The 17,881-nt window shown below is 53.8% G+C and overlaps 2 protein-coding genes across 5 annotated transcripts; both read left to right on the top strand.

The window, feature by feature from the left end:
* Positions 1 to 7: 7 nt before the first annotated feature.
* Positions 8 to 2,367, top strand: HSD17B8 (hydroxysteroid 17-beta dehydrogenase 8; the record flags this gene model as incomplete). Of its 4 annotated transcripts, none has more annotated exons than XM_080665651.1 (9): positions 92 to 277; positions 442 to 659; positions 755 to 871; positions 1,014 to 1,085; positions 1,173 to 1,258; positions 1,370 to 1,454; positions 1,678 to 1,720; positions 1,917 to 1,991; positions 2,184 to 2,367. In XM_080665651.1, 9 exons carry the CDS (start codon positions 232 to 234, stop codon positions 2,198 to 2,200), a joined length of 759 nt encoding a protein of 252 aa, XP_080521777.1. In that variant the 3' UTR covers positions 2,201 to 2,367. The 4 variants fall into 4 exon arrangements, with proteins under 4 accessions (XP_080521776.1, XP_080521774.1, XP_080521777.1 ...); XM_080665649.1 differs by having other exon boundaries at positions 98 to 277; positions 993 to 1,085; XM_080665650.1 differs by lacking the exon at positions 442 to 659 and having other exon boundaries at positions 8 to 277.
* Positions 2,368 to 3,972: 1,605 nt separating this feature from the next.
* Positions 3,973 to 8,039, top strand: RING1 (ring finger protein 1). The gene is made up of 7 exons (XM_080665645.1): positions 3,973 to 4,124; positions 4,233 to 4,356; positions 5,222 to 5,382; positions 5,484 to 5,699; positions 6,418 to 6,807; positions 6,986 to 7,259; positions 7,647 to 8,039. The coding sequence occupies exons 2-7, from the start codon at positions 4,279 to 4,281 to the stop codon at positions 7,746 to 7,748; spliced, it is 1,221 nt and encodes a 406-aa protein (XP_080521771.1). The 5' UTR covers positions 3,973 to 4,124; positions 4,233 to 4,278; the 3' UTR covers positions 7,749 to 8,039.
* Positions 8,040 to 17,881: the final 9,842 nt, after the last annotated feature.

Here is a 17,881-nt window from a genome sequence, read left to right as displayed (position 1 = left end):
GCCCCAAATGCATTCTTTGTCTTTTGGGGGGAAATGGGGGCCCCTCATCTTCCCACTCCTCATGGCCCCAAGTAGCAGTGCCTGGCCACGCCCCCGCGGTGGGAGGTCGGCTCCAGCGGTTGGCCGCCGGCGGCCTAAAGCTGCCACGGCTACAATTGGCCAAGCTTTACTCTCGCCACGCCCCCTCTGCGCCCGGATTGGCTCCGGGCTGGTCCCCGCCCACGGCCAGCCATGGCGACTCCGCTCCGGCTCGGCTCTGCACTGGCCCTGGTCACAGGTTGAGGGGGTCCTCCTTCAGGGCGGGTTGGGGTGCCAGAATGATGTTGGGGCGTGCCCTTGGCCTCTGCAGCCGCTGGCCCGAATTTTACTAACCGCCCTGTTCACCTCTGACCTCTGCCCATTCCTCCCGCACCCACCCCCGCGTGGTCTCTCACCCCGCAGGTGCCGGAAGCGGCATTGGCCGAGCCGTCAGTGTGCGCCTGGCCCTAGAGGGGGCCACCGTGGCCGCTTGCGACCTGGACGGGGCAGCGGCACAGGAGACTGTGCGGCTGCTGGGCGGGCCGGGGAGCGAGAAGGGGGCGCCCCGTGGGGCCCACGCTGCCTTCCAGACTGACGTGTCTGCGGCCGGGGCCGCCAGGCGCCTGCTGGAGCAAGTGCAGGTGAACGCGAGCGACCTCGCCCCTCAAAGCGCTCGCTGCCTCCACCGCCCCTGGCTCTAAATAGTTTTTTGGTGTGTAACCTTCCTCTTCCATAGGCCTGCTTTTCTCGCCCACCATCTGTCGTTGTGTCCTGTGCGGGCATTACTAGGGATGAGTTTCTGCTCCACATGTCTGAGGATGACTGGGACAAAGTCATAGCTGTCAACCTCAAGGTGGTGACTCTGAATCTGTAATTTCTGGCCCCTTTATCTTGAGGAGAGTGGAGGATGACTCTCGCTCCAGCTGATCCTTCTACCTTGTTACTCTCCCCTCTCCCCCCCCCCCCCCAACTAGGGTATCTTTCTCGTCACTCAGGCTGCAGCCCAAGCCCTGGTGTCCAGTGGTTGTCATGGCTCCATCATCAACATCAGTAGCATCGTAGGGAAGGTCAGGTTGAGTTGGGATGAGGTCAGGGCATAGAGAGGGGAGTTCTTGGGACTCCTGATTCATCCCAAATCTCTGACTCACCTACAGGTGGGGAACGTGGGACAGACAAACTACTCAGCATCCAAGGCTGGAGTGATTGGGCTGACCCAAACTGTAGCCCGGGAACTGGGAAGGTTGGTCAGACACATGGGGGACAGAGGACTTTGCTGAGGCATGTGGGAGCTCCGAGGGAAGGGTCATTGTTCAGTCTTCTCCACAGTCAGCAGCTGCTCTCCCTTCCACAGACATGGGATCCGCTGTAACTCTGTCCTTCCAGGGTTCATTACAACACCCATGACACAGAAAGTGCCACAGAAAGTGCTGGACAAGGTAGGCCATGGGTAGAGGGCAGAGAGCAGAACCGTGCAGAGACCCAGCCTCTCTGGGTTTGAGAGAGCGAGAGAATGCCGGACACAGTGCCTGGCTAGAAACAGGTAATCAGTAAGTGCACAGGAATGAAGACAGAAGAAAAAAGGGTCACAGACTCAATCTACAAAAAAAAAAAAAAAAATCCATAAAAGAAACTTTCAGCCACACGAGTGTTTCCTTACAGGTGACTGGAATGATCCCGATGGGACATTTGGGGAACCCTGAGGGTGAGCGCTGAGTGAAGGGGAGGCTCTGGGGAGGGCCCTGAATGAACAGGTCCCAAAGCCTGTGGTGTCAGAGAGGGTCTCACAGGGTTGATAATTGGTGCTGTGTTTTGAGGGGAGGGTTTCTGGTGAGAGATGATGGCTCTTTTGGGTCTGTGGGAATAAGTAGGAGCTTGCCCTCTCCCCACTATTCCCATAGATGTGGCAGATGTGGTCGCATTCTTGGCATCTGATGACAGTGGATACATCACCGGGGCCTCAGTGGAAGTCACTGGTATGAGGCCATCCTGGGGAGGGAGAGGGCTGAGAAGTGGAACCCAGCTGATCTGTGAGAGCAAGTGAGGGGAGTCTGGAGGCACTGAAGGAAGGGCAGAAGTTCCCGAGGGCCAGGGACAGAGGAGGGTGGGCGCCCCAAACCCATTTGTCTCCACCTGTGCATCTGTCCAAATGTTTCTGCCCCTCCCAGGAGGACTTTTCATGTAACTGCCTCAAGGACCCTGGACTCTGCTCGCCCCCCACCACTCTGCGGCCTCCTGCTGATGAGGACTCTGAGTTCCCAGGCTACAAAAGAGTGTATGGCTCAGGAATGCTGAATATGGGAGGCAGGGGTGCTTGTGACCTTAATAAATTCCAAATCCTCTTCCCTGCCACCTCCGGTTCTTCTTGTGTCCAAGCCCTCAGACCCTTCCCCACCTCCCCCTTTCCCCAAAGGATTGTTCCCTTTCACTGCCTGGTCTCCCAGGGCAACCCCTGCCGCCGGGTGTGAGGAGAGAGTGTGTGTCGCTGTGTATTCGTGACAATCTGGGTCTTTTTGGAGGGAGGGGGTCTTTGCCCCACCCCCTACCACTAGTCCTGCAGCCCCAGGTTCCTCCCCCCAATACCCTGGTCGTTGTGGTCCCCAACGGTGATTTGTTCATGGCCCCATCCCAGTGTCCAGTCTGGCCTTAGGAGGGGGTCTTGGAACAGGTGGCCCTCCCCCACCCCTCTCCTTTCTCTGAGTCCCCCCTCTCCTTTCTCTCCACCTTACAATAGCTGCAGCCGGCCTGGGGTCGGATGGGGGGGATTACAGGAGGGGGCCAGGATTAGGGGAATGGACCAGCGATGAAAGGAGCTGGAGGAGAGTAGAAGGGAGGGGGCTGGGAGGAGGAGGAGGAAAGGGAGGGGGTCTGCGCTAATCGACTCTGGAGCCCACATAAGGACTGGCCACGGACTGAAGGAGAGAGGACAGGGAAGTAGGGGGCAACTGGGGGAAGGGGCGAGGGTACCCACTGCTGCCTTGTCCCAGAAACAGGCCACCCCCTGGCAGCTGCAGCCCAAGTCCGGGAGCTGAGGCTGGAGGAGACGGGGACGCCCATCACGGTCTCTTTTCCCCTGTGTCCCGCTCACCCCCTGCCCTCAATGGGGATCGCTCTGCCCCTTCCTCTTCTCTTTCCTCCCGGTCCCCTTCCTTTACTGCCAAGTTCTGGCGGAGGCCTCTGCCCGCTTCCCAATCCAGACATACGGCCCCTTGGGCCCCCCGCACACGCGCACACCCCCTCCCCGACAGGGGCCCCATCTTATGTGTGTCCCTGCTTCCGCGTGGTGCCTCCATCCCCGTTCCTCCCGTGCGCCTCCTCCCCCGCACGGGCCGCGGCTCCTGATTGTCCAAACGCAATTCTCGAGTCTCTGGCTCGGCCGAGAGTTGAGTCTGGACGTCCCGAGCCGCCGCCCCCAAACCTCGAGGGGAGAGCAGGTCGGAGGGTCTATCTAGGGAGAGCCCCAGCGGAGAGCGCAGCGAGGCCCCGAGGGTGAGGGGGGTCCCGGGCACTTCGGGACCTAGTTGCATTCTCGGGACTGGAGGACTGAGCGGAGGGGGTCCTCGCAGCTTTGTTCCCCGGAATCCCGGGCTGGGGCTGCTAAGTTGTGTGTGGGATGGGGAGCCGTTCCCCAGAGCCGCTGCGGGACGCGGAGTGGGGGAGGTGGCCCTTTCGCAACCCCCATCCCGTTCCCTCCCGGGATCTAAGCGAGTCCAGGCCCCGCCCTTCGGCGCGGAGGCCCGGGTAGGGGCGCGGGCAGGGACCGGTAGCTGAGGCTGGCCGCGCGGCGGTGCGGGCCGGGGGCGGAGGCTGCGGCCCCACGTGGTGTGAGACTCCGGGGACGCTGGCTCCCGGCGGGGGACCAGGGCGTCCACGTCGCGTCCCACCCGTGCCGCGAGTGGCGGGTGACGTCTCCGCCGGCGGGGGGAGTGGAGTGGAGGGGCCGGCGGAAGTGACGTCGGGCCCTAGTGCCCGGGCCTTGGTGGCGGCGGCGGCGGCGGCGGCGGCGGCGGGAGCTGCTGTCGGAGCAGCGGCTGCAGATCGAGCAAACTCGGCCCGGGAGTCGGGACCCGGGCGCGGCGCTGCGGCGGCTGCGCGGACGGCGGAGCCGGGTGAGGGGCCGGCCGGCGGGGGACGGAGAGGCGAGGCTCCGGAGGGGCGGGGTCTGCGCGAGGGGACCCCCTAATCCTGACCCTTCCCTTCCCCTCCCCCTCTCCCAGCCCTCCTCTCCTCCTCCTTCGCGGCAGGGGTCTGCGCTCGGTCACCATGACGACGCCCGCGAATGCCCAGAATGCCAGCAAAACGTGGGAACTGAGTCTGTATGAGCTCCACCGGACCCCGCAGGTGACAGGGTCCCTCACAGCTACTCCCGGTCCCCAAGCCCCTCAATCCACGGACCCCCTCGCACAGCCTCTTCTCCATGTTTCGCCCCCTTCTACTGATCCTTGGTCCTACCTTTGAATCACCTTAACCTTTTCACACCACTTTCACATTTATTTTCTTTAATTCTCAAAACAGCCAGAGAGGTAGAGCACATATTACTGCCTTCTTTAGAAAGGTGGTAAACAGTTCAGTGTGGTAGAGCGGTGCGTGAGCCTCTCTCTCCTGGGGAGTTTATTGAAAATGGAGCTTCTGATACAGCAATGGGATGGAGCCCCAGACCCTGATATAGGTAGCACCATGACCACACTTTAAGAAATTCTGTTGAATAAGTCTTCCCCAAACCACAGATCTGTGCCACCCTCACCCTCAGGTGTCTCTCCAACCTCAGATCCTCCTCAAAGCTCCTACTCTTGATTAAGGGACATTAATTCTGTTCTCCATTCTCTCCAAGTCAGTAGCTCCTTCTCTCTCAGAATTCCCATCTTTCTCAAGTGGCCAACACGGGGTATCCAGATTCTGCCATCTCAATGTATTTCTCAAAACTCCCATTTCATGGACCACTTGTCTGTCTGTCTGTTTATTTATTTGTTTGTTTGTTTTAGAGAGAGAGGAAAGGAGAGAGGGAAATATCAATTTGTCCCACTTATTTATACATCCATTCGTTAATTCTTGTCTGCACCCTGACCGGGGATTGAACCTGCAACCTTGGCATATCAGGACAATGCTCTAACCAACTGAGCTACCTACCTGGCCAGGGCAGACCAATTATTTCTAAAACTCTTTACCCCCAACCCACCACCACCTTTCCACTCACTGATGCCTCCAGGAAGCCATCATGGACGGTACAGAGATTGCAGTTTCCCCTCGGTCGCTGCATTCAGAGCTCATGTGCCCCATCTGCCTGGACATGCTGAAGAATACAATGACCACCAAGGAGTGCCTCCACCGGTTCTGCTCCGACTGCATTGTCACGGCCCTGCGGAGCGGGTAATGGGAGGGACACATTGGAGATGGGGTTAAAGGTGCAGAGTTGAGGCCTCAATGCCCAGGCGACTTGACTGCTCAGGGCCTCCTCTCTCCCACCCCAGGAACAAGGAGTGCCCTACCTGCCGCAAGAAGCTGGTATCCAAACGGTCTTTGCGACCAGACCCCAATTTTGATGCCCTGATCTCGAAGATCTATCCCAGCCGGGAGGAATATGAGGCCCACCAAGACCGGGTGCTCATCCGTCTCAGCCGCCTGCACAACCAGCAGGCGCTGAGCTCCAGCATCGAGGAGGGGCTGCGCATGCAGGCCATGCACAGGTTCGGGGCCAGGAGAGAAGCCGTGGCAGGGCTGGTGGGACAGATCCACGGGCCAGACTCCGGGTGCTGACTTGCTGCCTGACATCTTCTAAACCAAGCACCCTAAGAGCTAACTGTGGCCTGATTGCCAGGCCTGGAAGTCATGGATATAAATGGCAGCTTCTTAGCAACATGCGCTACTATTCTTAAAAGGAAAATAGCTCACCTTCTAACTTTCTATAAGTCAGAATAATAGAGTGATCTGAAGTGTAAGCTCTGAACTCACATTGCTGGGAATTAAAACACCCCCTAGGCCAGCACTGCTCGATCTTTAATGTATATCCAGGTTACCTAAGAGTCTCATTAGAAATGCAAAATTTGATTCAGTAGGTTTGGAGTTGGCCTAAAATTCTGCATTTCTACAAGCCTATGCTACAGGTTCCTGGAGCACACTTTGAAAGGCAAGGGACTATATGATTTCAAACAAGTTATTTAACCTCTCTAAGCCTCAGTTCCCTCAGCCATAAAATAGAGATAATGTAATTACCTGCCTCATAAGACTTGTATTATGGGAGACGATCAATGCAAATTACTTAGCAGTGTGCTTGGCAGGTAGTTAGTATTTAATAAATATTAGGTGTCACCTTTAAGATTTCCCTGATCTTTTCAACCTCTGAAGTTTAAAGTCTAAATCTTCTTATCCTTGATGCTTTCTAACCTCAACCACTTGCTTCTACAGGGCCCAGCGTGTGAGACGGCCGATGCCTGGGTCAGATCAGACCACCACGATGAGTGGAGGGGAAGGAGAACCGGGGGAGGGAGAGGGCGATGGGGAGGATGTGAGCTCAGACTCTGCTCCTGACTCTGCCCCAGGCCCTGCCCCCAAGCGACCCCGTGGAGGGGGAGCAGGGGGGAGCAGTATAGGAACAGGGGTAGGAGGCACTGGTGGGGTGGGTGGGGGCGCTGGTTCTGAAGACTCTGGTGACCGGGGAGGGACTCTGGGAGGGGGTACCCTGGGCCCCCCAAGCCCTCCTGGGGCCCCTAGTCCCCCTGAGCCAGGTGGAGAAATTGAGCTCGTGTTCCGGCCCCACCCACTGCTCGTGGAGAAGGGAGAATACTGCCAGACTAGGTGAGAGCCCTGTCTTTCCCCAGACCATTGAGAAACCAAAGATCTTATAGCCTTCCCTCAGAAGTCGGCTTTGCCCAACCAGAAAAAAACCCTAACCCAGAGGCCCTTTGGAAAGCCCCTACTTCCCTTCTGCATTTGAGGCTCTCTGTGTCCTGAATGTGCGTCTTTCCTACCCCAGGTATGTGAAGACAACTGGGAACGCCACCGTGGACCATCTTTCCAAGTACTTGGCCCTGCGCATAGCCCTCGAGCGGAGGCAGCAGCAAGAGGCGGGGGAGCCAGGAGGACCTGGGGGGGGTGCCTCTGATGCTGGGGGACCTGATGGGGGTGGTGGGGAGGGTGGGGGCACTGGCGGAGGTGACAGCCCTGAAGAGCCTGCCTTGCCCAGCCTGGAAGGTGTCAGCGAAAAGCAGTACACCATCTACATTGCCCCCGGGGGTGGAGCTTTCACGGTGAGAGCCTTTGAGGGCCGTGGTGTGGGGGAAGCAGGGAGCGTGGCCTGGGGCCCCACAACCATGATCCTGACTTCTGATTGACCACCTCTCCCTCTCCCTTCTCTGTCCTTCTCCCTCTCCTTCTCCCTCTCCCTCTCCCTCTCCCTCTCCCTCTCCCTCTCCCTCTCCCTCTCCCTCTCCCTCTCCCTCTCCCTCTCCCTCCTCCTCCTCCTCCTCCTCCTCCTCCTCCTCCTCCTCCTCCTCCTCCTTACGTGCCCCTGCTTTGCCCCATCTCTTTATTATTCCTTTCCTTGCCTCCTCCCGTGGTCACCTCATTCATTTCCTTTACTGTCTTCTCCAACTTCATTTTCTCTTCCCCTGCCTCTCCTCCCACCCCCTCTGCAGACACTAAATGGCTCTCTGACCCTGGAGCTGGTGAATGAGAAATTCTGGAAAGTGTCCCGACCACTGGAGCTCTGCTATGCCCCCACCAAGGATCCAAAGTGACCCCACAAGGGGACAGCCAGCCGATGGGGACCACGGGGCATCCCTGTGTCCTGGCCCACCACCCCAGCTTTTGTCCCCGGTGCCCCCCAGCCCAGCTAGCCAGCAAAAGGACACAAATGAGGACATGTGACTTTTATACAAAGTATATCAGATTCTTCTATATTGTACAGATACACCCACATCTGCCTTTTCTATTGCCCCAAACTTCCCATCTACACGAGGTGTTGGGTAAGGTGAAGAACCCTCCTTCATGCCCTCCTACCAGCAACAACAAATGTGCTTTTTTCCTCTTTGAAACCTGCAGTTCTGTGTGTCTATCAAGGGTGCACTAGAAGGGGAGCAGGTGGGGGGGGGGGGGTTAAGAAAGGAAGCCGAGACATCCTTGGCATGGGAAAATGTCAAAGGTTATTAAAGGTATGTCCTTCCCTTATTCTGAACCTCCAAATAGCAAATAAGCACAAAAATGGGGAGGGATGACCGGTGACACTGGTGGACTCAGGATGAGGAGCACAGGGCTGTGTGAAGTCAGTCCTAAATTTGCCCCCTAAATCCTGAGTCGCCCAGGCCGAAATCAGAGTTCCAATTCCACACGGAAGGCAGGGAAGTGGCTCTAGACTAGAGAGAGTAAGGCTGGTTTGTAGAGGGGGCAGGGCCCTGAGGGTTTGCGAGGGGAAACTGAAGCTGGTTCTATAGCTGGGAAGAAAGGAGGGAGGGAGGGCTGCGGGAACCAAACTGCTCCACCTCCCGACACCGGCGCCTCCCCAGCCTCGGGCCGCGTGGAGGGAGGGCCGCCTCAGAGGTCCTTCAGTGCCTGCGGGCAGCGGCTGAGGGGGGAGCAGGGGGGCGTGCAAGTGAGGCCTCGCTCCTCGCAGCCGGGCTCCCGTGGGCGGGGCCGAGGAGGGCGCGGGCTGCGCACGGGTGTCCGGTCCTGCCGGTGGGTGGGTGGGAGCAGGAATCGCCTGTCCTTGAGGGGCTGACGGAGCCCTCCCCAGGCTTCACCGTTTCTGCCCCTCACTTCCTGCTTCCGTTGCGCCCTTCGCGCCCCCACCCCGATCCGCCCCAAATTCCTGCTGCGTGCTGGGCTCTCTGCCCCGCAGGCGGAGGAGCCAGCCTGGGGGTGACCGGCCCAGGGCACCCAGTGCACGCTCGGGATTCCCAGTTTGTTCCCCTCAGTACCGGGGACACAGGAAATCCTTCAGCCTCTGCGACCTGGCGGTCACCCCGCGACCTCCTGCCCTGCAGAAATAGACAACAGGCACCCCACCCTCTAAGGAGCCCCTGTGTGCACCCGCCTCCCTGGAACCAGACCCGACCCCCACCCCCACCCCAGGTCTCCAGGGAGTGTGGCGCTCCCGGAATCCTGGGGCGGGAGGAAGGTAGGCGTCGCTTCTGGGATTTCAGAGAGAAACGTGCGGAGGGGGCCGGAGAGGAAGCCCAAGAATATGAAATGCTTCGCTTGTGGTTCCGGGAGCGTCTTCTGTCTCCCTCCCCGTCCACCCGCTTCCCTCCGGAACAGCCTGCGGCCCCGAGGCCCGGGCCTTTCCCTCTCACAGTCCCTCCCTCCCTCCCTAGTCCCCTGTGGATGCCTTTGCCCGCCCCCTCTCCTCTCAACCCTCCCGTTCCTCCTCCAGCCCCTCTCTGCCACCCGCGTTCTCTCCCCTCCTGTGCCCCATGACAGCGCACGTGGAAGACAAGCCTGTGTTTTTAGGTGACACCGTGGGCAGGTACACAGAAGGGCTGACCTGGATGAGTCTCCTTTACCCGCCCACCAGGAAAACATGACCACGGCCAGGCGCTCCGCCCCCGGTGCTGGCTGAGGAAGGGTTGGGGAGGCCCGCACACATCCCTTCCACTCTGGGCTTCCCTGGGCGAGTCCCCCAAGTCCTTCAGCCTCTCGGCTAAGCCTGCATGTGCTGGGTAGGCAAAGGGAGACAAAGTATACAAAGGAGAACTTGAAGATTTTGAGGAGGAACTGGATACATGTAGGAGAAATAATGCAAAGGAGCACGGTGGAGAAAGCGCTGGTGCTCCAGCCCGTCAGCCCTGGGCCACAGGGAATGAAAGAACCGCACACGCAGAAGCAGCACCGGGCACCGCTGGTCAGTTTCGCCCTTTCAGAAAACGCCGTTGAGCCCCGCATGCCGCAGGCTGCTCTGGGACCTGATATCACACAGACATATGATGTGGCCCCTGCCTTCCAAGGGCTGGATCCAGAGGTGTTCACAGTGAGCACCCCAATATTGAGTCCAGAATTCATCAGTTGTATCCCCTGTTACATCTCTCTCTGTCCACGCCTCCTGACCATCGGCTCTCTGAACCCTTGCGATAGCGGGATAGGCTGGGAATGGCTGCACTGTTGAGTAAGAGAGACCTTTAGAAATGCAAATCTGATTGTTTCAGGCGCCTATTGAAGCTCATTCCAGGGTGTCCCATTGATCTTAGGTTAAAGACCCCCCAAGTCCCTGCCCAGGCCTCTCAGGCCCTCCAAGGTGTGGTCCGCCAGCCTCTCCAGACTCCTCACCCCCGAGGTGCCACTTCACTTCCTGTCCACACTGCTCCCTGGCAGAGCCTTTGTGCCACCTGGACCTCACCGAAAGACTCTTCCACTTCTCTCTGTTAGCGCCTCTTCATTCTTCAGATCTCAGCTCCTTACCCCGCTCTCCCGGGAGGTACCCTAACCTTCCTTTCAGGGTCAAATTCCCCTTTTCTGAGCTCCCACACCGAAGTGTACCTTTCCCAGCAGCTGTAGCCCCAGTCAGCTCAGTGCACACCTACTGCGCATTTGGCACAACTGTGAGTGTGCATTTCCTGATGAACACAGGTCAGCTGCCCGAGGCAGGGCCATGGCTGCACGTGCTCACTCTTGCATTCCCTGGGCCTAGAACTGAACACACCATAAATAGTGAGTTGAAATATTGGTTGAATGGACGCACACGCACCAGGATCTGGGGCAGGGCGCTAGGAATTTCAGGCCTTAGAAGGCAGCGTGGAATAATGTGGCAACGGCACAGGATTGAGAACTGGGATAGCTGGGATCAATAAGGTTGAAAGTAGCCGAAACCGGTTTGGCTCCGTGGATAGAGCGTCGGCCTGTGGACTGAAGGGTCCCGGGTTCGATTCCGGTCAAGGGCGTGTACCTTGGTTGCGGGCACATCCCCAGTGGGAGGTGTGCAGGAGGCAGCTGATCGATGTTTCTCTCTCATCGATGTTTCTAGCTCTCTATCCCTCTCCCTTCCTCTCTGTAAAATATCAATAAAATATATTTAAAAAAATAAGGTTGAAAGTACTCGTGGTGTGGCCTCCAGCAGGCTGTGAGACCACTCCGATCCCTCGCTTTCTTATCTATAAAATGGGAACACCTTCAGAATCCAGCCAGATAGAAGAATTAGAAAAAGCACCAACACTTAGAAATATGGGTAAATTACAAGGACAATTAAACATATGTCTGAGTCCTCAAAGGGGAAGTAAAGTCACAGGTGCGAGGAACAAAGGTAACTGAAGGCCAGAGGACGAGCTGACAGGGGCTCTGGTTACTGGAAGGGACTGGAAGGGGATTGGTTCTCTGCCGGCGGGGGGGGGGGGGGGGCACGGGTGCCTGAGTTTTAGCCACCTGGGGGCAGGAGATGAGCTGGGGAAATCAGATGAAAGGTAGTCTAAAGTGACTCAAGAAGAAATAGAAAACCTAAGCAAATCTTTGAATTCTAATAAATTGAACTAGAAACCAAAAAGTGCACACACAGCACCTAGATAGTTTTATAGATGTGTTCTGCCAACTCTTAAAGAAACTATTTATATAAACTAGCCCAGACACTGGAAAAAGAGGGCCAATCATACTTATAAGACTAATAATCCTAAATAAAATATTAGCAAACCGAATCCAGTGGAGTTTATGCAACTGTGTCTATATATGTATGTGTGTACATGTATATGTGTGACAAAGAAGGGTCTATTCCAGATATGCAAGGATGGGCTACTTTAAAAATTCATTAATGAGCCCGCTGTTTGTGGCTCAGTGGTTGAGTGTAGACCTATGAACCAGGAGGTCACGGATGGATTCCAGTCAGAGCACATGCCCAGGTTCAGGCTCAATCCCCCAGTGGGGGCATGCAGGAGGCAGCCGATCAACGATTCTATCTCATCATTGACGTTTCTATCTCTCTCTCTCTCTCCCTTCCTCTATGAAATCAATTTTTAAAAATTAAATAAATAAGTAAAGAAAGAAAGAAAAGACAAGGCAGGAGAAAATTAGCAAAAGCTATGCCAGGCAAGACACCAAAGAGGGCCAGGAATAGCAAATAGCTTCTCATGTCAATATAAGGATACAAGTTTTTACTATTTCTAGTCACCAAATGGCCAATAAACATTGAAAAGATTTTCAACATCACCGGGAATATAGAAATTCATATAAAAACTATGAGATACTGCTTTACACAAATTGAATCAGCAACATAAAAATCACTCTGATGACACCAACAGGAACTTACAATGTTGTGTGGAGATATGAACAGCTCTAACAAATTACACTCGTTCAGCAAGGCTCAATGATGAAGGTGCGCATACCCTAACACCCAGAGCCCCGTGTCCTGTCTGCAGGTGTTCCTCAGGAGGGCGTTTCCACAGGCGCATGAGGCAAGGGGAAGAATGGCCTGCAGCACCAGTGATTGGCCAGGAAGAATGGAAACAAGTTCATCTGCCTTTAGATAAGGAATGGGTCGAGTATGGTGTGTTCTTACGATGGACGCTGCACGTCAGTTAAAGTAAATGGATTATAGCCGTGTTTATCAATACAATGAGTAAAAGAGTTTGCAAAAATGGATGTTGCATGATATAATTTATGTAAGGTTTCTTTTGGGGGGTGGTTAATCCTCACCCGAGGATATTTTTTCCATTGGTTTTATAGAGAGTGGAGGGAGGAAGGGAAGAGGGGAGCAGGGGAGAGAGAAACATCGATTGGTTGCTTCCCGAACCAAACCTGCAACCAAGGTTTGTGTCCTGACCAGGAATTGAACCCACGACCCTTTGGTGCATGGGCCAATGCTCTACTCACTGAGCCACACTGGCCAGGCATCATTCATGTTTCAAAATACACAAAACAATGATACATGTTTAGGAAAATGAACATTTGTTAAAAGTACAAAATATGCTCGAGAATGATCCCCCACAGTTCAGAGTGATAGCTGCCACCAGGGAGGAGCGAAGGGCGGGCTTTCGCCACTATGCAGTGCTTTGTTTTATTTTTAAAGAAAAAGATACAAAGGAAAGGAGGTGACTCAAAAGGGAGGGCTTGCTCAGTTGGGTTGCTGTGATGACCACGGAGCCCGTAAACACAGAAGGGCTCAGCGAAGGTTCCTGTTAATCTCTTAGAAGAGCGGGGTGATGGCTTCGCGGGTGGAGAGATCTGACGTCCCTACCTACTGTCTCCTCTCTGTGAAACCTCACTGTCCTGGGAGTACCTATTCACCTCACTTTCCTCCTCTGTAAAAGGCATATATAAAAGGCCCGGTGCTCAGTGGTTAGAGCATCGGCACCTGGGACCAAAGGGTCGCAGGTTCAATTCCTGGTGAAGGGCACGGACCTCGGTTGCAGGCCCAATCCCCAGCCCTGGTCAGGGAGGCAACCGATCGATGTGTCTCTCTCACATTGAAATTTCTCCCTCTCTCCTGTCTCCTCCCTCCCCTCCACTCTCTCTAAAAAAATCAATGGAAAATGTATCCCCACCCGAGGATAAGTGCCTCCCCTCACAGCATCGCCGGGAGAGCTAAATCAGCGCCCCTGGGGGACCGCAGCTGTTGAGGGTAACGGTGCTCTTGTTATGGTTGCAGGTATCGCTTCCACCTGCGTGTACATTCTTTCCCACCTCAACTTGTAAGCTCTCCTAGGACCCTCACTTGGCAACGCAAGTGCCCAGTGTCTGAGAAGACCTAAGTGCCTTCAAAGACCTGCATCAAGGGTTTCACAGAAGGCCGTAACAGGCAGGGCACCCTCCCCACCTGGAGGGGTACAGCTCCTGGTCGGGACAGAAACTATAAATCCCAATTTTCTGTAAAATCTCTCCATTTTTAAGTGTTGCAATTAATTAAAAAGAATAATAAAAGCACATTGTGAACCAAATGAAATACTTAAGTGGGTGCCAGCTTTCGAGCCCTAAGATGGAGGCTGCCCCAGAGACAGATGCAAGAGCAGGTCTTGACAAGGGGCATCATGAGAGCTGTAACACGGCGAGTAACAGCAGGGAGTGTGGTGGATTGAAGATGACAGCCAGTTCTCGGCCACTTCTCCCACCAAGATGCACACTGTTGCCCCTCCCCTTGTTCTGGCTGGCCCTGACCTGTTTTGAACAGAATGTGGCATGCGTGATTGTGTAACTGCTGGGGTTGGGTCGGATGAGATCTGCAGCTTCCACTTTTGCCACTTGGAACATGCCTCTTTAAACCCCAGCTGCCATGCTGTGAAGAAGCTCAGGGAGAGGCAGCCACAGGGAGAGACCTACACTGAGCAGAACTGGGCCCATGGACGACAGCAGTGCCTAGCTCCAGCTGGCAGCCAATATCAACTGCTTGTCCAGTGAGTGAGGCCATCTGGCAATACCCAACCCCACAGAGCCCCAGCCAACAGCAAGTGAAGACCTGCCGGGCCCACCTGAAGAATTGTAAGGAACAAGCACTTCTGTGTGTTTTTTAAATATATTTTTTTATTGATTTCAGAGAGGGAGGGAGAGGGAGGGAGAGAGAAACATCAATGATGAGAGAGAATCATGGATCAGCTGCCTCCTACATGCCCCCTACTGGGGATCAAGCCCACAACCCGTCATGTGCCCTGACCTGGAATCAAACCGTGACCTCCTAGTTCATAGGTCGACACTCAACCACTGAGCAACTCTGGCCAGGCAATAACTTCTGTTTTAAGATACCAGATACTAGGGTGGCTTGTTGAGCAGCAATAGATAATCAAAACAAGCAGCATTAGGAAAAAAGAGGCCTTACTCTACCTAGAAGATTTGAAATATCAACTAATTCTTTTAAAAGATATATATTGGCTGTGTGTTTTTTATTGATGTTTTTTACAGAGAGAGGAAGGGAGATGGAGAGAAGGAGAGAGAAATTTTAATGTGAGAGCACAACATGGATCGGCTGCCTCCTGCACGCCCCCTACCAGGGGTCCAGCCACAACTGGGGCATGTGCCCTGACCAGGAATCAAACCGACAACCTTTCAGTGCAAGGGATGAAGCCCAACCAACTGAGCCACACCGGCCAGGGCAAAGGCATATATTGGCTTTAAATTATTATTATTTTTTTATGGAGGAGGGAGTAAATGGTGAGTAGTTAACTTTCCAAATGGAGAGGAAAGCACGTGCACAGCATGGATGGTGAAAAGCATGCAATTGAGGATCCCCAGGTAAGTCTGTTTTGCCAGCTGGGGCCTAAAGCACCAAAATGGAAGGATGGGAGATAATATCTCTAACCTTTCTTGAGCATGCACTGTGTGCCAGGCATATGATAGATGCTTCATAGAATCATATAAATTCTCAGTCCTCACAACATTGCTCTCATTAGTGCATGAGAAAGGTGTGGTCCAGAGAGGTTGGGTTACTTGCCGAAGATCACACAGCCAAAAAATGGCAGAGCTGCGATTTGAAGCTGCTCTATAAGCCTTTGCTCCTTCCACGACATCATAGAGACATGCAGCCTCCCATACTGAGTCAGATCCTGAAGGGCTGTGAACAAGGCCGGTGAACAAGGAATGGGCCTGAAGGGGAGAGCAGCCACCAAGGAGTTGCAAGCAGGGGAGTGAGATGTTCGTTTTCACTTGGAAGCATCTCTCTGGCAGTTGCCAGAACTAGAAACTGAAGTCAAATAAGGAGACATTTTCGAAGGTCCAGGTGGGGGTCCTGAGCCTTGCTGCATTCCCCCTTCATGGGGAATGGCCCAGGCCACCCGTGGCTGGCCACGTGGCTGAGACTGGGAGTCAGCTTCAGAGCAGAACCAAGATAAAGGTCCTTTCTGAGGCAAAATGAGCACTGAAAGCTGTGTCCCCACCTGGCAGGGAAAATGGGGTTCGAATCCTAAGTCCAAAGGTCCAGAGATGAGACTTAGGTTGGGGTCAGAGGGCCGAGAGGTAGGAGCTGGAAAGAGGCCAGATGGGGGGAGTAGGCCAAGAAGCTGGAGAGGTCCCCGAGCAAGGACAGGCCGCGAACTCTAGGGAGTGCTGTGATTCACCTGTGAGGCAGGTGGCAGGCGGTGCCAGGGGCTGGGGAAAGGCCAGAGGCAGCCCGAGCTGGCCTAGAATCGCAACACTGGTCATAGGCCCTGGGGGAGAGCAAGGGTGGGGTCTGGGTCCCTTCCAGGCTTGGGCCGCTGGGTGGCTGGTGACTCGACTGAAACCAAGAACAATGGAAAAGGAGCCGGTTTGGGAGAACAGATGAATTCAAGTTTGGGAATATTCAATGCTTGCTTGATACATTTAGATTGAAACATTGAGCCCCCGTGAACGTTGAGACGGAGAGATGCGTGAGCCACTATCTGGCAGTGCAGGTCCAGAAGGAAACCCGGCTAGAAACAGACCTTTGGGAGTCACCAGCATAGCAATGGGGATGAGAGTAGCCAAAACAAGGGTGCAGACGAGGAGAGAATTAAATTGCCTGCAGCAAATTAAGTCTCGGAAAGTAGCCTGAGAAAGATCAGCCAGGGCGGCAGGAGGAGGAATGAGAGGAAAACAGAGAGTGTTTTCGCAAAATTCAACAAAGAACGCCAAAGGCCAGTCTATAGGGTCGAATGCCCCAGAGAAGAAAAGCAGAATGAAGATGAAGAAGCCCCTTGATTCGGTCATGACAGTCCGGCTGAGGCTGCCTGAGTCAGAGCAGGTGCAGCTGACAGACGTGAGCTGAGGCGGTGCCTTCCTTACCCACCGTGTGTGACACTGCCCCTCACCAGGCTCACAGCAGCAATACGCAGGCATAGCTCCCAAGGGCGCTGAGGGGTAGTGTTTGGGGGGGCACTGCTGGGACCTCTTGTCTCAGTCCACAGTGTTGGGAGCTGAGCTGGAAGTGACTTGGTGACTGGGAGCTGGACCCTGGCTGAGGCTGTGGGCTGCTACCCCTGAGTTCCTGGCGGGCCAGCCTCCGGAGGGGAAGAGAGAACCCTGACATTGGAGGGGCCCAGACAAGAGTACAAATAAAGATTATGAAGTGACAGGGATTTACTCTGCCTGCTCGGGTTGTAGATTTGCTAAAACAAGACGGAAATTTATTATGTTCTACAACTTGAACAGGTCAGATAAAATCCTTACAATTTCATATTCTTTAACAGACTTAATTACTTGATCAAACAATGTGGCTCCCATTTGTACTCTTTTCCAAGTTTTTTAAACTTTAAATAAATTACTTCCTTGAAGATATTCTATTTCTCTTTTCAGCTTCATTTCTTTGAATTCCACATTCATAGTTTCTATTTCTTTTTTAAAAAAATATTTTTTTATTGATTTTAGAGAGGGAGAGAGAGATAGAAACATCAATGATGAGAGAGAACCGTTGATCAGCTGCCTCCTTCTGGGGATCGAGCCTGCAACCCAGGCATGTGCCCTTGATCAGAATCAATCCCAAGACCCTTCAGTCCGCAATCTCCATGTGTACTCACTCATTCTCAACAATCAAGGATTAAAAAATAAAATATAATTGTAGCCAAAGTTTACAAAATTCAAATGTATTTCCAACAAAACATGTACATGTAAATGTAAAAACAGAAAATTATTTGAATATGTTTACCAAGGTTATTTTCCTCTAAAATATTCAAAGCTATCTGTTGAAAAATGCAAAATACAAATTTTAATAAATATGTATATTTAAAATCAAATGAAGTTAATAAAGCTGGGTATTTTGTTAACTTTAAAAGAAGTTTTACAAAACAGCTTTATGGAAGTCAAACTATTCATAATCTAACATTCTACTTGCCAGTATAGAACTATCAACATCATACTTCACAAAATTGATGTCTAGACCTACATGCATACACATTTAAAAGTAGTTACAATTATTTAATATTACAAAATAGCTGTCATGTGCAACTACGTGGCTGTAGCACAACATAAAATAATACCCCTAGAACACAAAGAGAAGCTAGAAACATGGACACGCGGC

The sequence above is a fragment of the Plecotus auritus genome (genome assembly GCF_963455305.1).
Source record: "Plecotus auritus genome assembly, chromosome: 4".
Classification (NCBI taxonomy): Eukaryota; Metazoa; Chordata; class Mammalia; order Chiroptera; family Vespertilionidae; genus Plecotus; species Plecotus auritus.
The sequence above is the reverse complement of the archived record's forward strand: the minus strand, read 5'-3'. Positions and strand labels throughout refer to the sequence as shown.